Source organism: Python bivittatus, unplaced genomic scaffold (assembly GCF_059951505.1).
Source record: "Python bivittatus isolate LINGU-HERP-01145 unplaced genomic scaffold, Pbiv_v1 ctg000220_np1212, whole genome shotgun sequence".
NCBI lineage: Eukaryota > Metazoa > Chordata > Lepidosauria > Squamata > Pythonidae > Python > Python bivittatus.
Genome location: NW_028277048.1, coordinates 19939046 through 19957715, shown reverse-complemented (window position 1 = coordinate 19957715; position 18670 = coordinate 19939046). Strand labels below are relative to the sequence as shown.

The 18670-nt window shown below is 42.0% G+C and overlaps 1 protein-coding gene across 1 annotated transcript in view; it reads left to right on the top strand.

Annotated features, from left to right (window-relative positions):
• Positions 1–15170: 15170 nt before the first annotated feature.
• AGAP2 (ArfGAP with GTPase domain, ankyrin repeat and PH domain 2) overlaps positions 15171–18670 on the top strand; it is a 128903-nt gene continuing 125403 nt past the window's right edge. The window contains exon 1 of the mRNA XM_088138053.1: positions 15171–15481. Within this exon, the coding sequence (XP_087994179.1) occupies positions 15322–15481 (160 nt within the window). The 5' untranslated portion in view covers positions 15171–15321. The remainder of the gene's footprint in view (positions 15482–18670) is intronic.

Genomic DNA, 18670 nt, shown 5'->3' with positions numbered 1-18670 from the left:
TGTTAGCAAAGCTAAAAAAGTCCAAGCACAATTTTGAAGAAACGGACTTGGCTTTCAGGGTCCCCCCCCCCCCTTCCTAATATTGCAGCAGTTGCCAAAATTGTCACATTGGATCCTTTGTCAGATGAAAGGCACCTGTTCCCCTTCTAAAACAAGAATTCAGGAAGGGCTGAGTAGTCCTAAAGAGAAGGAGCAGAGAGTAGGAATAAATGGAAAATTTTCAAATTGGAGAGATGTTTAAAGTGGGTTTCCCAGGGATTGAGATTGCAACTGGTGCTTTTAAATGTTTTGGTAAATTATAGTGAGGTTTTCAGTTTTGCTGATGATATCGAACGATACTATCAGGATTGCAATTCATTCCAAACTGGATGAATTGGCCTTAAAATGACAAATGTAATTCGGTGTAAGCAAATGCAAAGTGATGCATACTGGCACAAATACTTCATATTCCACATGGAATCTGAGATGGTAGAAAGGGGATCTTGGAGCCCTAGAAGACAACTCAATGAAAATGTCAATATAGCATGAGACTATTCTAAAAACAAAAGGCAATTTTGAGCCTTGGAAATATTAGGAAAGCAATTGAAAATACAACAGCCAATAGCAGTTATAACATTAACCACTACTGCTGAACTGGACAAAAATTCTTTTCTTTTTTCTTTTTTAAACAAAAAATAAACATGATTAGAAGCACAACATCCAAGGCTTTTTAGCTTGAAGACAAATAAGAGGGATGTGATATATATAAAATCATGCAAGCCATCTTCAAAGTAGATAGGGAGGAGTTTTTCTCCATCTCTCACAACAGAATTCAGGATCATCCATTAAAACTAAACCCAGAAAGATGAGAACCAACAATGGGAAGTACCTCTTTGCGCAACACAAAGGTGCATCAAGTGATGTGCTGATGTGTATACAAGTTTGCTAACAAACCTTAATAAATAGTATGTGTTTAACTACGGAGTTTGCTGTCTTCAAATGAGATAGGGCTGATAGATAGCGTGCTATCAGCACCTGTGGAGCAACAGCAGAGAGATTTATCACTTTCTTTTCTGAGTTTGTCTTGTATCTAGTTGGCTACTGGGTGACACAAAACACTGGGTTAGATGTGCTATTAGTCTGACCCAACAGGACTGCTCTTTTGTTCTCTTGATTAAGAGGTGCTGGGGTTGAATGGTCCTTGGAAGCCATGCCAAAGATCCCAGCCCGATCACCAAGTGGGAGCTGGAAGCAATCCTATCTTGAGACCTTATTGGTCCACTGCCAGTGAAGCAGGACCAAGCTAGATGCACTGGTCTGCCTCTCCGTAAAGGAGCTTCCTGTCTTTAGAAGCAAGGCAGCCTATGGAGGGGAGCCACAGAGGCTCTCCTGTATATATTACTGGGCAAAAACAAGAAAACAAAGTGCAATTCTGAAGTGTCTCTGTGTCCCCTAGATTAACTCACTGCCCTCAAGAGCAACAGAGTAAACTGTCTTCCTGAAGCCAGATTCTGCTGCTGCTCCAGGTGGTTTTTGCCATGAAATGTGGAGCGGAGAAACGTCATCTTATCCCTTGCCGCGAGCAGCAAATATCTTAGGCCATTCTATTTACAACCCTAAGATGCAACTATGTTTAACTGGTTATTGCTGATCTTTTGCATGAAGATCTTAAAGAAAGAAACCCACACATTTTGCCTACACGTCTTTCAAATGTGCATTTTTCTAGCCGTGCTAAAGTCGACGGTTTTTCCTTGTGGGTTTTTCTTCTTCAAGTTAGTTTGGGAATGTTTGGTCTGTGAGAAGAAGTGGCGGGGGGGGTGGGGGTGGCAGGACACAAGTTATAAGAGGCAGGAATGGAAATGGCCGTTAGGGGTGAAGTCGCCAGGAAAGATGGGTGAAAACGTACAGGGAGCCAAGGTTGGTTTGTATCCAGCACACCCTCAGTCAGTCCCTATGTCCGGATGAGAAAAAGCAAGGGTCTAGATCACATGCCACTCCATTCAGTTAGCAAAAATATAGCTCAATGCTTATTTATTAAACATAGGCAAACTTCAAAACAGTTAACTGGTAAAATGGGATAAAAAGTAGGTAAAAACAGGGACAGAAAGTCATGAACGACAGGCAAGAATTAGCCATTTATGCATTTCAATCCTCCTATCAAATCTTGCCATGCTGCCTCATTATGGCAGGGATGGGATGAGGAGTGTTCCTGGGAAAGATGAGTGAGGAATGCTGAGAATGTCTGCCAAGGGTCTATAATCCCAGCAGGGCCACTCAAGGCATGGAGGTTTTCCCAGTTGCCCAACAGGCAACTATGTTGGGCAGCAGCGATACAGGAAGATGCTGGAGACAGGTGATCACTTTAGTGACAATGGCAAAAGCATTTCATATTGCATGGGAGAAGGTAGTGGTAAACTGCTCCTGTATTTTACCAAAAAAACACGGATAGACAATGCAAAGTTTTTGATGATATAGTGCCAGGTATTGGGCCCTTCAGATCGGATGGCAACATGCTACTGAGGAACAGCTGAGAATCTTTCAGAATACTAATGGTGTTTATGACATGGTTAGATCAAAGCCTTTGGGACATCTAGTTGCTGATATTGCCATGCAAGAAAAGGAAATCCAAAGCTGCAAATATAGAATTACAGTGGGAACATGGAACATAAGAAGCATGAACATGAGAACACTCAACAAAGTGAAAGATGAAATGAATCAGCTACACTTTGTCATCTTAGGACATCAGCAAATTGAAATGGACTGGAATTGGACACTTTCAGTGAGAAGATCATACTGTTTACTATATAGGATCTGAAAAACGAAGAAGAAACGACATTGCTTTCATAGTTAGGAAGGATATAGCAAAGACAGTACTTGGCTACAGTGCAATCAATGACTGAATAGTATCAAATGGATTTCACAAGCAATCCTTTAATATGATGGTTATTAAAGTCTATGCTCCAGCCACTGAAGAAGCGGAAGAAGAGGAGGCTGATGAGTTTTATAGTCAGGTTTAATCTGAAATTGGCAGAATATGCAAGCAAATGTGCTGCTTGTGTTGGAGCCTGGAATGCCAAATTTGGAAATATTAAGGAGGAAAACATAGCTGGATTATATGGCCTAGGAAACTGAAATGAATCATGACATTAATTTCTGCCAATCCAATGATTTTTTTTCATTGTTAACACATTCTTCCAATAACCAAAACGACATACACAGAAATCAAATTGACTATAGTATTGGTACAAGGAGGTAGAAGAGTTCAGTGATAACAATAAAACATGGCTGGGGCTGACTGTGGAACAGACTATAAACTGCTCATGTGCAAAGTCCAAGTCAAGCTAAAGTAGAAGAAGAAAGCCAATCAGTTCCCACAATATGATCTTGAGCGCATACCTACCGTTTTCAAGGAGAACATCAATAATTGTTTTGAAGTCCTGAACCTCAATGATAGGGAACCAGAGGAACTGTGGAATGAAATCAAATACAGGTCATCCTTGTTATTCGTGGGTTCCATATCTGCAAATTTCCTTATTTGCAAAAATGTTTTTGTAACCCAAAATCAGTAGTTGCAGCGCTGTTGCACTTATTCACAGACATGTGGAGCAGCAAAATATTGGAATTGCCTGATGTGTGCGTTCCCAGCGCATGTTTCAACATCCACTAATTCAGTATTCGTGGCATTTTCACAGAACGTAACTACCGTGAATAACAAGAATTGCCTGTAAGTTAGAAGAGGCAAGAAGCAGTATTACAATGGCATCTATAAAAACATTGAAAATGGAAACAGACATAGAAAAACAAGGGAAGTCTTCCAAAGATCTCTGAACTTAGAAGGAGGTTCCTATAATCCCAGGAAACATAAATGAAAAATATCACAATTTACTAAGCTATATCCTGACAGCTGCAAGAACAAATCTGGCACAACGTTGAAAAAGAGGAACGTTGCTGATGATATCAGATTGAGATCAAAACTGGAGAATATGCAGTAATAGCAGCACTGACAGTGTATATCCATAAGAGACGTTTAACCAAATTTAAGCAAAAATGGATCCCATATATATCACACATTACACAGCAGGGCAAATTTAGACATTTGGAATATGGTTTTTAGGAAGAAAGTTTTAAATAGACCCTTTAGAGTCCATGGGGTTCTCTGAGCTTGGTTGTTTTCTTGCAAATGTTTCATTACCCGGCTAAGTAACATCTTCAGTTCTTAGACACTTTTTTTTAAATCCATTCAATCATATCCAATTCTCAGAGACTGCCTGCACAAGCCCCTGCCGTTTTCTTGGCAAGGTTTTTCAGAAGTGGTTTGCCCTTGCTTTCTTCCTGGGGCTGAGAGAGAGCGACTGGCCCAAGGTCCCCCAGCTGGCTTTGTGAAATAGACACTAACAATATCTTTTTAATGTTTCATGTACATTTCTAGGTTGTGGAAATAAATGGAAGGGAAGGGGAGAATGTGTTATTAGAAAGTTTTCCCACAATGCTTTTATTTAGGCTTTATTAATGCTGAGCAATTGTTTCTGTTTGTGTTACTCAACTATTCCTATTCAGCGTAGACCTTTTTCCTTTGTATTTCATTATGTTAACAATAAAAACATCTTTAAAAAAAGGAGGAGGTTCCAGCCTTGAATTGGTATGATAAAGGACACTAATGGACAGATAGTACTGATTCAAAGAAGATCAACCGAAAAGGGAAATAGTATCCTGAAATTCTATTCAGCAGAGATGGCAACATTCAAGATACTTTAGAACAGGGTTCCTCAACCTTGACCACTTGAAGATGTGTGGACTTCAACTCCCAGAATTCCCCAGCCAACCATGCCTTAGAAGATATTCCCTACTTACAAGAACCTCTAGTACAAGCTATGAATTATATTCCCTCCCTCCCTCCCTCCCTCCCTCCCTCTTTTTTTTTTTTTTGCACTCTCAAACTTGATAATATCGCTATCAATTTGCTTGGTCCTCGTACTAGAAGCCCCAAGACCTCCCTCCTCCTCTTGCCCCCCTGGACAGTTATTGAACTTTGTATTACCAAGGTTATACTGTGTTCACTACTGACCACTAGGACAAGAATGAAAGTATAGTGCCTCCTAGTGGTCAGTAATTAATATAACCCCTGCAATGTCTCTACATACTAGAAGATGAAGTTAGATCAGCTGTTCGGTCCTCACCAAGTTGGGCAGCTTCAGAAACTGATGGAATACCCACAGAAATACAGCAAGTGACAGAAGAAAGAGTAAAGGATCTAATCAAACTATGTCAGCAAATCTGCAAAACGACACAGTGGCCAACGGATTGGAAGAGGTCATACTGAAGAAAGGCAATTTAACAGAGTGTGCAAGCTATCACGCAATACCCTTCATTTCCCATGCTAGCAAAATAATGCATAGGATCATCTGATGCAGATTAGTCCTACATAGAAAGAAAGGTGCCACATGTTCAAACTGGCTTTAGAAAAGGCTGAGGAACAAGAGACATTATTGCTGATTATTGCTAGATAATTGAGAAAGCCAAAGAATTCCCCAAAGAAGTCAATATATGCTTCATTGATTATGTCAGCCATGTCAGGCTGTGAAATGTGCTTAGGGAAATGGGAATCACAGAACATCTCATTGTCCTCATACAAAACCTATACATACTGTAGGTCAGGACAGAACATGACAAAACAAATTAAGTCCAGGTCAGTACAGGAGTGAGAGAAGCTATATACTCGCCCTTATTTATTCCACCTATACACTGAATGTATATTGAGGGAAGCTGGATTGGAAGATGAATGCGGTTTTAAAATTGGAGGAAGAAACACCAATAACCTGTGTTATGGTGATGATGCTACTGATAACTGAAAATGCAAATGATCTGGAAGCTCCAGTAATGAAGATCAAGGAGCACAGTGAAAAAATAGGACTAAGGGTAAATCTACAGAAGAATAAACTAATAACAATAGGTATAACCTTGAATGAACAGGGAATAGACTGAAGTGGTGGACAGATTCTGCCTTTCAGGATTAATTATCAACAGTAAAAGAACTAACAGTCAAGAAATATGTCACAGGCTAGCGCTTCTAGAATAACAATGAAGGCCTTGGAAAAAATATTCAAATGCCATGATGTGTCTACACCTATGTCTGATCTACTAAGATCAGGATTGAGTAAGCAATGGTTTTTCCCTCTATGGAAGTGAAGGCTGGACTTTGAAGAGACAGGATAGAAAGAGTATTGACACTTGAACTTTGGTGTTGGAGAAGACTCTTGTGTACCGTGGAGAGCCAAGAAAACAAACCGATGGATCATTGAATAAATCAACCCAGAATTTTCACTCGAGACGCAAATGACCAGGCTCAAATTATCATATTTTGGACACATTGTGCAAAGGCTAGCTCTCTTGGGAAGGGAAAAGTGGAAGGAAAGAGAAAAACAAGATGACCGGCAGCAAGGGGGATGGGTTCACTTATCAATGGGCACACCAATGGAAGACATGAAGGACCAAGTTCAGGACAGGATATCCTGGAGAAAAATGTATGTAGTGGTTAAGATTCGACATTGACTTGATAGCACACAATCAATTGTCATATATCTCTATATATCAAAAGGCACAGAACTTTCCAGAACCACTGGAAACAATACTGTAGGTGATAAGTGTGAACCGTCCCAAAGGCCCAAAGTGGCCTTTAATTATTCCAGACTTAAACCACTTTACCTAACAGCAGCAGAATAGAGATGGAAAGTAGGACACCAAGTGATCACTCCTCTCTTTTGCACCAGGAAGGAAACAATCTGGTGGGTGGGGATCAGGTATGCAAGTGTTGAGGTGAAATAATTTGCAACAAAACGCTGGGAAAATGGGAACTCTTCTGATTAGGATTGCCAGTTTTACTTCTCTCCATGTAGTGCTGAATGTGTTGGACTCAGGGAGATCCAGGTTCAAGTCTACCCACCACCATGGAAACTCACTCGCTGTCTGGGGGCCAATCTCTCTCTCTCTCTCTCTCAACCTAACCCCCCTCACAGCGTTGTTGTTCTGGGGAGAAATTGGAGAAAGAAGTTTTATGTATGCCACTTTGAGCTCTTGAACAAAAGGCGGGATATAAATCAAATAACTAGGTCCCTATTCTTCTAAACGTTGGGGAGTTTCTAACATTTCTAACAGGTAACGAAGAGAAACGCACTGGTCTGCCTTACCAGATGTTTGTGGTATTGAAATGACTTCTGTAACCTCCTCTGGGCCGGGGGAAACCCTAAATAAATACAAACTGGAAATGCTGGGGAATGCTATCATGATGGATAATATGGTAATTACAGGCTTTAATGCCGTATTTCAGGTGATCAGTCGATGGATGTTGTAGCTCTTCCAGGCCTCCAGGGGGCAGGAAGGGGTAAGAAAATGAATGATTCTAGCAGGTGAAACCTGACCTTCCATCATCTCTAAGCAGCTTTTCCAGAATGCAAGGGAGATATATGTGTGTGTGTGTGTGTTCGTGTGTGTGTGTTATAATAAATCAGGCAGTGTCTATCGGCTGAATCGAGGTCTTGGCCTTTCAGCCCTCAGGACTATAAGAGCGGCAACCTTGTGTCTAGGCTTAGCATACTGATTTGTCCCCCGCTAACCATCCATCAGTAAAGCTTGCATTTCTTCCCACTGTCCATGAGCGAGTGCCCTGAATAGCTGGAGTGGCCGGTGGAAGGCTGGATTTAAAGTGGAGACACCAAGCTTCGTGAGATGACACCTCTGAACACTCTTCCTGTAATTCCACACCCAGGGCTTGTTAACGCAAGGGGGAAGCGGGAAGAGGGAGAGGGGACTGATTTAAGAAGCACCATCCATTTAATGTTTGTTATCATTCCTGTGCTTTTTAAAAGATAACCTGATGTTGACTTCAGGAAGATACTTAGCTCGTTTCAGTTTAGGGTGGCCATCTACTCATTCTCAGTGAAAGGAGGTGTCGGCTCGCATAATATTTGTATGTGTTAATTTATGGTGAAGAAGAGGGTGACCAAATAGGTTGTGTATTTATTTTTTTCTGATGTTTGCTGTAGATGGGTAACTTCACACTACAGAAATGTCCTATCCTCACAGCTGGCTGGGCTTGCTCTGCCTTACTGTCTGTATTCAGCATGGGTGATATTAGCAGGCTGTGTGAGACAGTTGCTGTAGTTAGAAAATGCTGAGAAAAGGCAGCAGGGTACTAGAAGACAGGTTTGGTGTACATACGGCTTCTCATCGCTGAAGTAAGATTCCTCGGTCAGAAGGATCAGCTTTTGCAGACTTGCGGGAGGGAGGGCACCTTGATGTCAGTTGAGTCTTGGATTAGCCCTGCTTCTACATACAATTGCCGGAAACCAATTCCAAACACTCTCTTTGACCCTGGGGGTGGGGGTGGGGGGTGACAAAACCCATGAACACGCAACAGGTACATAGCTTATAGCTGTGTGAGTCCTCTGACTGTCACTTCAGCATTTTGGCCAAATAGTTCCTGTAGATTCTATTTACAGGACTCAGCCACTGCACAAAAGGGGATAAGCAAGTGCCAGTGGGCTTGATGAAGATGCCCACTTTGGAAACAATTCAGATGATGATCTTTGAGCCTCATACAAGCGTAGTTCTATGCCATACGTTAAAGCAGCCTGACTTTTTTTTGGCCTTCTGTGGAAGATTAGAAAAAAAGGTGTTTCTTTTTTTTTTTTTTTTGGCTCCCATGAAAACCTAAAAAAAAGAGGGATGGGCTGCTTAAAGCATAGCACAGCAGTGCTGTGCTTGCATTAAGCTTCAAATTCTTCTGAATCGTTTTCAAAGCACACATTCGCCCTAATATTCATGCAGTGCTTAGAATAAATACTGTGGGATCGTGCCCATGGCATCTATACAGGTAAGCAGATAAACTGGATGGGGACGTGATATTTCCCCTTTCCTTCATGTGTTCAACATTTTTAAAATCAACTGCTATCTTCATTTTAGGAAGGCTAAAGAATACACCTGTGCGAGTTGGGAACTAGCTTTAGTTCTGCATTTGCCTTGTTGACCTGGAGGTGTTGTCCACCTGGAGAGCAGAAGTAGCATGGGGATGACACACCACTTCCCCCCTCCTCTCTAACCTCCATTGTGTTGCATTTTCGTGACTAACCTTTGTAGAAAATAAAATAATCCCAGATTAAAAGGTAAACCACATTTCACTGTAATTTGGGGTTCTAGGAAGGCCTAGACTTCCTTTTCAGTGTCTGCCTTTCTTCCAGCTGTGAAGGAAGGCTGATTGTACCACCTCAGCAGTATCTAACAGTCCTGAAGAAAATATGGCAATTACTGATACAATGCAGCTCTAGTAGGAAGCCGGTCTCCTCCCTGCCATCTCTTAGGAAAGCTAAGTAAAAGGAAAAAAAATGTTGCTGGTGGAACGAGTAAAGCAAAGATGATTGACTGAATCCTCATTAACAGACAGTAATGCAGATAGCGCTGCAACTGAAACCAGAAAGAGAATCTTTCCCCAGGAAATGGGGCAAGCAGCATCAAAATTGGTGGCTCCAGCACAGCAGAATTTGAGGGCAGAAGCCTACAGGGCTTGCTCAGCACTATGGGCAGCAAAGCTGGCTTAGTACATGTGAATTAATGTACAATCTAAGTGTGTGTGTAACCTTTGTAATCCAGAGTATAGAGTTTTACCTAGAACAAGGTGTCTGTGGTTCATTGGCAAGACTGGCTTAACAGGTGTTTACTCCTAGTCTCTCCCTTATTCTTATCTGTCTAGACTCTAGACAGAACTATTCCTTAGTAGCACTATTTCATATCAATAGGTGCCATGGCCAATTCAAAGATCTTCTGACTTTGAATGTGTTTATGGTTAACAGGTAGCACGACTGGATATCTGTTTTGCATCATTAAATTTCCCAGTGCAATTGAAGAACAAAAATCCATGACATCTCCTTTCTTACCTGCTGTAACAACAGTAGCCAGTCAATACATGGCTTTCTTATCTTCTCCTTCTGCCCAGAGAATTAGTCGCATAAAGTCATGTGAAAAAGAAAGCACACCCTCTTTGAGTTTTATGGTTTTACGTATCAGGACTTAATAAAAGTCATCTGGTCCTTAGCAGTTCTCAGAAGTAGGTAAATACAACCTCAGATGAACAACAACACATGACATATTACATCATGTCATTATTTATTTTACAAAAAGAAAGCCAAAATGGAGAAGCCATGTGTGAAAAACTAAGTACACCTTATGTTTCAATAGCTTGTAGAACCACCTTTAGCAGCAATAACTGGAAGTAATTGTTTTCTGTATGATTTTATCAGTCTCTAACATCATTGTGGAGGAATTTTGGCCCGCTCTTCTTTACAACATTGCTTCAGTTCATTGAGGCTTGCAGGCATTTGTTTATGTACAGCTCTCTTAGGGTCGCACCACAGCATTTCAATCGGGTTGAGGTCTGGACTTTGACTGGGCCGCTGCAACACCTTGATTCTTTTCTTTTTCAGCCATTCTGTTGTAGATTTGCTGGTATGCTTGGGATCATTGTCCTGTTGCATGACCCAATGTCGGCCAGGCTTTAGCTGTCGGACAGATGGCCTCACATTTGACTCTAGAATCCTTTGGTATACAGAGGAGTTCATGGTCGACTCAATGACTGCAAGGTGCCTGGGTCCTGTGGCTGCAAAACAAGCCCAAATCATCGCCCCTCCACCACCGTGCTTGACGGTTGGTATGAGATGTTTGTGCTGATATGCTGTGTTTGGTTTTCGCCAAATGTGGCACTGTGCATTATAGCCAAACATCTCCACTTTTGTCTTGTCTGTCCAAAGGACAGTGTTCCAGAATTCTTGTGATTTGTTCAGATGCAACTTTGCAAACCTAAGCCGTTTGTTTCTCCTGGCAACCCTTCTAAACAAACCATGCTTGTTCAGTCTTTTTCTAATTGTACTGTCATGAACTTTAACATTTCACTTGCTAACCGAGGCCTGTAGAATTTGAGATATATTGGATGTTTTGCAATTTCTCTGAGCATTGCACAGTCTGACCTTGGGGTGAATTTGCTGGGACATCCACTCCTGGGAAGTTTGGCAACTGTCTTGAATGTTTTCCACTTGTGAATAATCTTCCTCACTCTAGAATGATGAACTTTAAATTGTTTGGAAATGGCCTTATAACACTTCCCAGACTGATGGGCAGCAACAATTGATTCTCTAAGATCATTGCTGATGTCCTTACTCTTTGGCATTGTGTTAACACACACCTCAGTGCTTGAGACCAGCAAACTCCTAAAACTTCGGCTTTTACAGAGGTCGTCACACTTGCTGATGATCAGTTGATCAAGGGCATTTGATTAGCAGCACCTGGCTGCTACCTAGCCTCTTCATACCTATGGAAGCAGTAAGGGTGTACTTAGTTTTTCACACATGGCTTCTCCATTTTGGCTTTCTTTTTGTAAAATAAATGATGACATGGTGTAATATGTCATGTGTTGTTGTTCATCTGAGGTTGTATTTACCTGCTTTTGAGAACTGCTAAGGACCAGTGACTTTTATTATGTCCTGATACGTAAAACCATAGAACTCAAAGAGGGTGTACTTTCTTTTTCACACGACTGCAGCTCCTGTCTTGTCACCCACTGCAATGTAGATTTAAAGGAATAACAAACTCCTCTGAACTGCAATCTGGGAAACCCACTGGCAGTATTTGATAAAGAGCCACTTGACCTGACATAAAAAATATTCTCTTCACATACTCTTTACAAGGACAATTCTTAGGTTTTGTGGGTCTTGGGCAAGCTGTAGCTCACCTCCTGCCATCTGCTTAAGAGGCCTAATTTTCTCATCAATGCCACTAATCTCCCGGGCATTGGAAGAGCAGCAGAGAATGTGGGATAGAATTGGCATTTTCTGCGGCTAAGCTCTGGGCTTTTCACACCTTCCTGGGCAGCTGTCCAGCTGTACCAGTGGCTTGTTGCTGGCTCGCACTCTGGTTCGAGGGATAAACCCTGAACTGAAAGCGGCTTCAGGAGAAGGTGTCCCCTGACATTTACACACCCGAAGCAAACTGTCAAAATGATACCTCTCCCAAGTTAGCTAATTTTAATAACAAAGAGCAGGAAAGACTGAAGGCAGGAGAGCATTTACACCTCTGTTCCCTGTCCTTATTTGATGCCTGTTTATTATCATGCTTCCTCAAGGCCTGATTCTGTAAAGATGTGTGTCTCCATGAGAGGCAAATTTTATCTGGCACACAGACAGGGCAGGCAGTGATGGTGCACTGGAATAAGCTATGATCTTCTCTAGCCATTAATATTTTCAAGGACTCTAAGGCAGAGGTGGGCAGCTGGAGCTTTTGCCTAATTTTAAAAGTCCTCTTCAAGGGACCAGTTCAGATGTCTGGCAAGGCTGCTCTGAGGCTCAGTCCTAGATTTGCACCCAGCCAACCTTGCCATAGCCACAGCCATTGTGGGTGCAGAGTTGACTTGCACTCGCTGGATGCAGCTAGTGGAAGCGCATAGGGCAGTGTTTCTCAACCTTGGCAGCTTGAAGATGTGTGGACTTCAACTCCCAGAATTCCCCAGCCAGCATGGCTGGCTGGGTAATTCTGGGAGTTGAAGTCCACACATCTTCAAGCTGCCAAGGTTGAGAAACACTAGCATAGGGAATGCAGCCAGTGCCCTATTCCTGCCCCCATCTCCATGAGAAATCCTCCCCCCCACACACACAAAACAGCTGATCCCTCTAGGAAAGGGCTGAAGATGAAGCATGGGTGCCAGGGTTCACCAACACCCCAACAACAACTATTCTCCCTGTTTGAGTTACCAAAGAAACTGAGTTTGTTTTACTCATATTTCATTTTTGTAATTACTTAATATTTCTTTATATAATACATAGCACCACACATGATTGGACTGTATTTTTTTTAAAATAAATGAATATGTAAAGAATTGTTTCTCTCTTGCTCGGGGGGGGGGGGGGTGACACACCAGCAGAGTCAAGTTAGGCATTTTCCGAATTTTTGACACACTGAGCCCAAAAGCTTCACCATCGCTGCTGTAATCCCTACAGATCTGAAGAGGGAGCTATGACGCTGGAGGGTGGAGATTGGCTGTAGTTCCAACCAATGAGAAAGAGACCCGCCCATCATTGCCATGCAGTGAAGCTGCTCAAATCGCAAAGGTCTGTGTGAAAGTCCTTATTCTTTGTGACATTTCAGGTTAATGTTCTGAAGACCTCCTTGTGTTTGCTACCTTTCCCCAAAATAACCTTTTTAGGCTAATAAATTTAATTATTTATTAATTTTTAAAAATGCTGTGAATTAGGATTTGGCATTCATTCTTTTTGTTGACTGTTAAAGTTTTATGGTTTCTTTTTGTGACACGTGCTGTTTTGGGAGAGGGCCTTTAAAAGCACCCTAGAATTGGTTTTAAATCCTAGAATCATAGAGCTGGAAGGGACCTAAGAGGTCATCAGGTCTAACCCTCTGTGCACTGCAGTATTCACTGCCATCACTGGTAGATGACTGTCCAGCTTCTGTTAGAAAATCTCCAGTAAAGGGGAGGAAATCACCCCATGCAGTAACATATTCCACTGACTGATAGCCTTTATTGTTCTTCCTAATATCCAATCTGTATCTACATCCATGAAGTTTTGTCTCGGTTGTCCTACTCTTACCTTCTGGAGCAAGTGAGAATAAGTCCAAACCCTCTACAAAGTGACAACCCTTCAAATATTTGAAGACAGCCATCAATAAAAGCTGGATAAAAAAGAGTAGAAAAGATTGGAAACAATCCTGCCCACTTTTGACATGAACTCTACTTGTTGCTGGGGCATGAAATGGTTCTGTCAACACTTGATAATTCACCTTTTACCTTTGGATTTGTCAGATGAGCTTTCCTCAGTGTACTATTTCAATATTACTGTAAAATTATTTAAATATGCACAGCTGGATTTCATTTAGCATTTGAAATTTGTCTGTTTAGTGCTGAGCAGAAATCCCCCCCCCCCGCCATTTCACTATATAATTTGCAAGTGACAAATCAAATATACAATTTTGTCAAATCTTCTCCTGACGGAGCTGGATCCCAGCAACAACCATGATTTACAAGCCACAGTAGGTGAAGACCAGCTGAAATCAAACCTGACAATGTTGCCTAGAGTGAGAACACAATTCGTAATTCCTAGTTGCTCTTACTGAAGAAAAAGAATGGAGGTTCAGAAGTATTGCTAGGTTTGCTCTGTCTTATTGCTTAAAGAGATACCTTGCATTGTTCGGTCTGCAATTCAGTATCCCAAGAACGTAAGAAAAGCCCTGCTGGATTGGGCTGAAGTTGCACTGAGTCCAGCAAACTGTGTGACACTGGCCAACTGGATGCACTTGGGAAACGTGCATTTCCTGGAGGTTGATAACTCCCTTTCACCATTGCTTCCTGCGAACCAGTATTAAAGGCAAGCTTCAGAAAGTAGGAAACCATAGGAAATCAATATAAGAGACATTAATAGCCTGATATTCCATAAACCTGTCCAGTACTTGCCCCTTTGAAAACCATCCAAATTGGCTGCCATTACCACAACTGCTGATTGTAAATTTCACAGTTTAATTGTGCACGATTTAAAAAATAATTTCTTCCTTTTCATCTTAAACCTCCCCCCCCCCCATTCAGTTTCATAGGATCAGTCAAGTTCTGACCCTGTGAGGTAAGGAAAACTTCTCCCCAACTGTGTTATCTGTCCTATACATGATTTTATATAACTCTGTCATGTTTCCCCTTATTGTCCTTTAAGCCTTCTTATTTGGCCCTGGTTTCTCCCTACTGATGCCTACTTCCTGAGGGGATAGACTACACTTCATGGGCAAGACATATCAATGGGTGTGCCTACATCATTGGGTGATGAGGGTAGCTGTGTGCCTCCACATGGCTCTTTGTTTACCTAGATGCAGCTGCCAAAAATACTTTGCAATAATTATAGCTTTCGGGAACCAGCGTTCCAGCACCTGCGAATCCTGTCCTGCCTGCTTTGGAGTATGTAGCTATGCCTGGGATCCTAGAGGATGATTAGCAGCCTTGGCTGAGAAGAAACTGGCTGGGCTGTGCTTTTTTTTTTTTTTTAACCCAGCTACGCCCTTGCCTAGTGTCAAAATCAGATAGGGATGGGGCGATTCAAAGCAGTGACTTTGAAATGTGACGTTCTACTCAGGAAGTGCAACCGACAAAGAGAGAGAGAGTGTGGGGGGAAGAAACTCATCAGGTTCATGAGAGTGAAGTGGGCATTTTAAGGTTGCTTGAGGCCTTCTTAACTTCCCTGGCGAAGAAAAGACAGGAGGTTGCACCATGGGCTGAGATCCTGAGTCACTTCTGCCAACCACTGATGCATCATGAATGTGCAAAGGCAGTTGATCTCTGCAGCTATCCGGGCTGAGGCCCAAAGGTATGAAGGGATCAAAGTGCAGCTCAACAAACTTTTCCGGCTGGTGGAGCTGGTTGATGACCCTCAGCTTAAGAAGAACTTCAAGGCATCCCTGAGCATTGTACGAGGTAGGTGACTTGGGCTTGCCAAAGGATGGAGGGGGGTCATCTGGCTGGCTGAAAACCTTTAATGGTGCTTAGGACTTTCTCTGAAACCGTCAAGAGGGTAGATTTGAACTCACTCTTCTAAATGCTACGGGGCCTCCAAAAAGGCCTCCCACAGATCTAGAGGGAAGGGGCCTGCAACATAAAAGATCAGATGGGGTTTAAAAAATGGAAATGACTCTGAAGCCTGTAGGTAATAGTTATGGAACATTTAAGAGTAAAAGCTCATGCTTTTACAATCTGGGAAGAAAAGCCATTTCTTCAGGAGGCAGCAGTGCCTTATCATATTAGTTTGTCATATTACAAGAAGGAGGAAAAGCAATTTTGCCATTATTGGGGTTCTTCTGTTTGGTGGGGAAGGATTGGGGGAAGACACCAAAGCCCCATGGAGAAGGTAGATCTCAAAGACGGAAGACAGGATATTGCAGGAATTCCAGTCAGTGGGAGTCTGCCTGGCCCTGCTGTTCCAGAGACACTGTTGTAGCCGATTAACTTCTGGAATTCTTGAAGATCTATGACATCGGGGGGATATGAAACTGTTTGTATGGATGATCCCTTTATCTTTATTTACAGCAGAAGGTGTATTAGCAAATGATAGTGCTGTGTGCTGTAAAAAGCTTCATTAACTACTGCTTATCTAGATTGTGTTGAAGGCACAGGTTCTCCTTACCTTTCAGTTGGCAACCAACTGTAGGGTCACAGGCCTCTCTCACTTGTGGTCAGCTTCACATTAATTGGGCTAGGCCGTGAACTTTAAAGTTTTAAATGGCCAATTATATGCCTTTCCTAAAGTTTGGTTTGACTCTGTCTTTACCTTAAAGGTTTACTTCTATTTTTTAAAAAAGGTATGATCAAGCCCAAGTATAAACATGTTAAATTCCCAAAGGTATCACGGATAGGTGTTAATCATGAGTGAAGTGTCCACCTATTGAATCAGTAGAACTCACTGATTTGCTAAGCTTCACAGGGATCATGTTCCAAATCTGGGGTGGGGGAATATAGGACGTATTTAATTCAGTTGAAGTAAATCTATATCTGGATTTCTCTGAACAGCACATTCACATTTAATTGTTTAATCAATTTTAAAATGTTCATGTTAAGAGTTAGGCTGGTTATATATTAAATGCAGCCTGTTCTCACCTTCACAATACTGTCTGGCTATCAGCATGCATCATGTCAACAGTTATGATACTACAGTTCTATGGAAAATTGGGAATCAAGGCTCATGTCCAGATCAGGGCTGTATGCTTGAAATAGCAGGCTTGATTTAATATGGCTTGCCACCTAAAATGAAGGATAAAATAGTACGCGCACCATTCATTTTATTTACAGAATCGGGGGGGGGGGCAGTTAAATTTTATGTTCACACTGATGTGTCCCGTACCTTTCCTGAGAGTAGGGATCTACTGCTTAGGGTCTCCAGGGCAAGCTGCATAGCACATACATTGGGGTCCTTGAATACCATCCTGACTTTTCTCCTCCAGCATCTCCCCCTGAGTTGGCAAAAACTGCCTCACCTGGATACTTCCATTGCTTTCCCTACTCCCTGCATCTGCTCTGAAATTCAGGGCATCTGGAAGAGGAGAAACAGTAGAGGGAGTCATTTTCCCCAGAAAGACTGCCTGGATACAAGTGCAGTTAGAAACAGGGTATATACAGTATACAACCCATCTTGCCTTCGGGTAGGACCGCCCTGCCAAATGGTCCCACCCATCTGCAACAGCCTCTCCTTTTGGACCTCTGTTCCCTGAATTGCTCCCCAACTCCTTTTGGGTAATATTCTATTCACATATTGTTAGTGCAGCATGCTAGAGTTAGAAGATGCTGCTAGTATTTGACCAAAAAGACACTAAAAGATATTTGTATAGAATCTGCATATGGAAACGTACATCTATAGATGCCCATTTATAAATAACCATATTTTTAAAAATACAATATATCTTCCTCTTGTGAGGAAAATTGTGATCTGGGTACTGGCCCGCTTTGCTGTCCAAATGTTCCCTGCAAATGGGCAACGTCACAACCTGGTTCGCCTTCTTTAAATCAGAGAATCCTTCAAACAGAGTGCTGTTTTCTGTTAAGCAATCCTGGCATAGTCATTTTTTCCCATATCTGTTTTTCTCTCCAGCGTCAGAGTAAGGAATGCATCTGTCTCTAGCTTACATGTATGCAAATTGATTGACTGATTGACTTTACTTCTATGCTGCCACACTCCCTAAACACTCATGGTGGTTTACAACATAAAATAAAATTATATAACCACCCAATAAAACAATGTATCATAAAATTTATTATTATTAGGCATCCCCAACTGACAGTGGTTTTAACCATTGAAAACTCCTTCCTGAATATTGGAAGAGATGGCATCATACTGCATCATGCATGTCAATGCCCAGAGTTGCTCTGCAGTGAGATGGGCAGTGACAAATTTGAAATTATCTATCTATCTATCTATCTATCTATCTATCTATCTATCTATCTATCTATCTATCTATCTTACACATACATCATACATCATATTCTGTGATGGAATGGAATTATGAAGGCCAGGCTCAGAGAGATAAACATTTTCTTAGCTTGCCAGAACTGCGTGGGAGGAACAAGAGGATGAGACTGGCACCTCCCTGAGGAATTCACACTGTTGTGGCTGGAGGACTTTGGGAACTGGGGTTTTAGTCTGGGAAGATTCTTGCTAGAGGTTGTAGCTAATAAACATAGCTGGACTGAATTGGCATTGTCTCTTGGAGTTCCTTGGGCTAGGCCTGACATATTCTGAGGAAAGGCTCCCCCAAAGGGTTGGGGCCATAATTGAGAAGCCCTGCCTTCTGCACCTCCCTCCTATAATCTCCCATGCCAAGGGAAGCCGCAGCATCCTCACCAAAATAGAGGGGCCGGATGGGTGGGTTCTATTTAACCTCAGCAGTCCTGCAGGTACTTTGGTGCCAAGGCATATATTGTACTGTAGAGCTTTTTAGTTCAAAACCAACACAGAAGCTTATTGGTAGCTGATGAAGACCTAGTAGCAGCAGTGTGGTACGTGTATGATGGCTCTCACCCACCAAGAAGAGGGCTGTTATATTTTGTATCAGTTGGAGTTTCTCTTATTTATTGCAGCTTCTATCCCACTTAATTCCCAAAAGCTCTGAATATGTC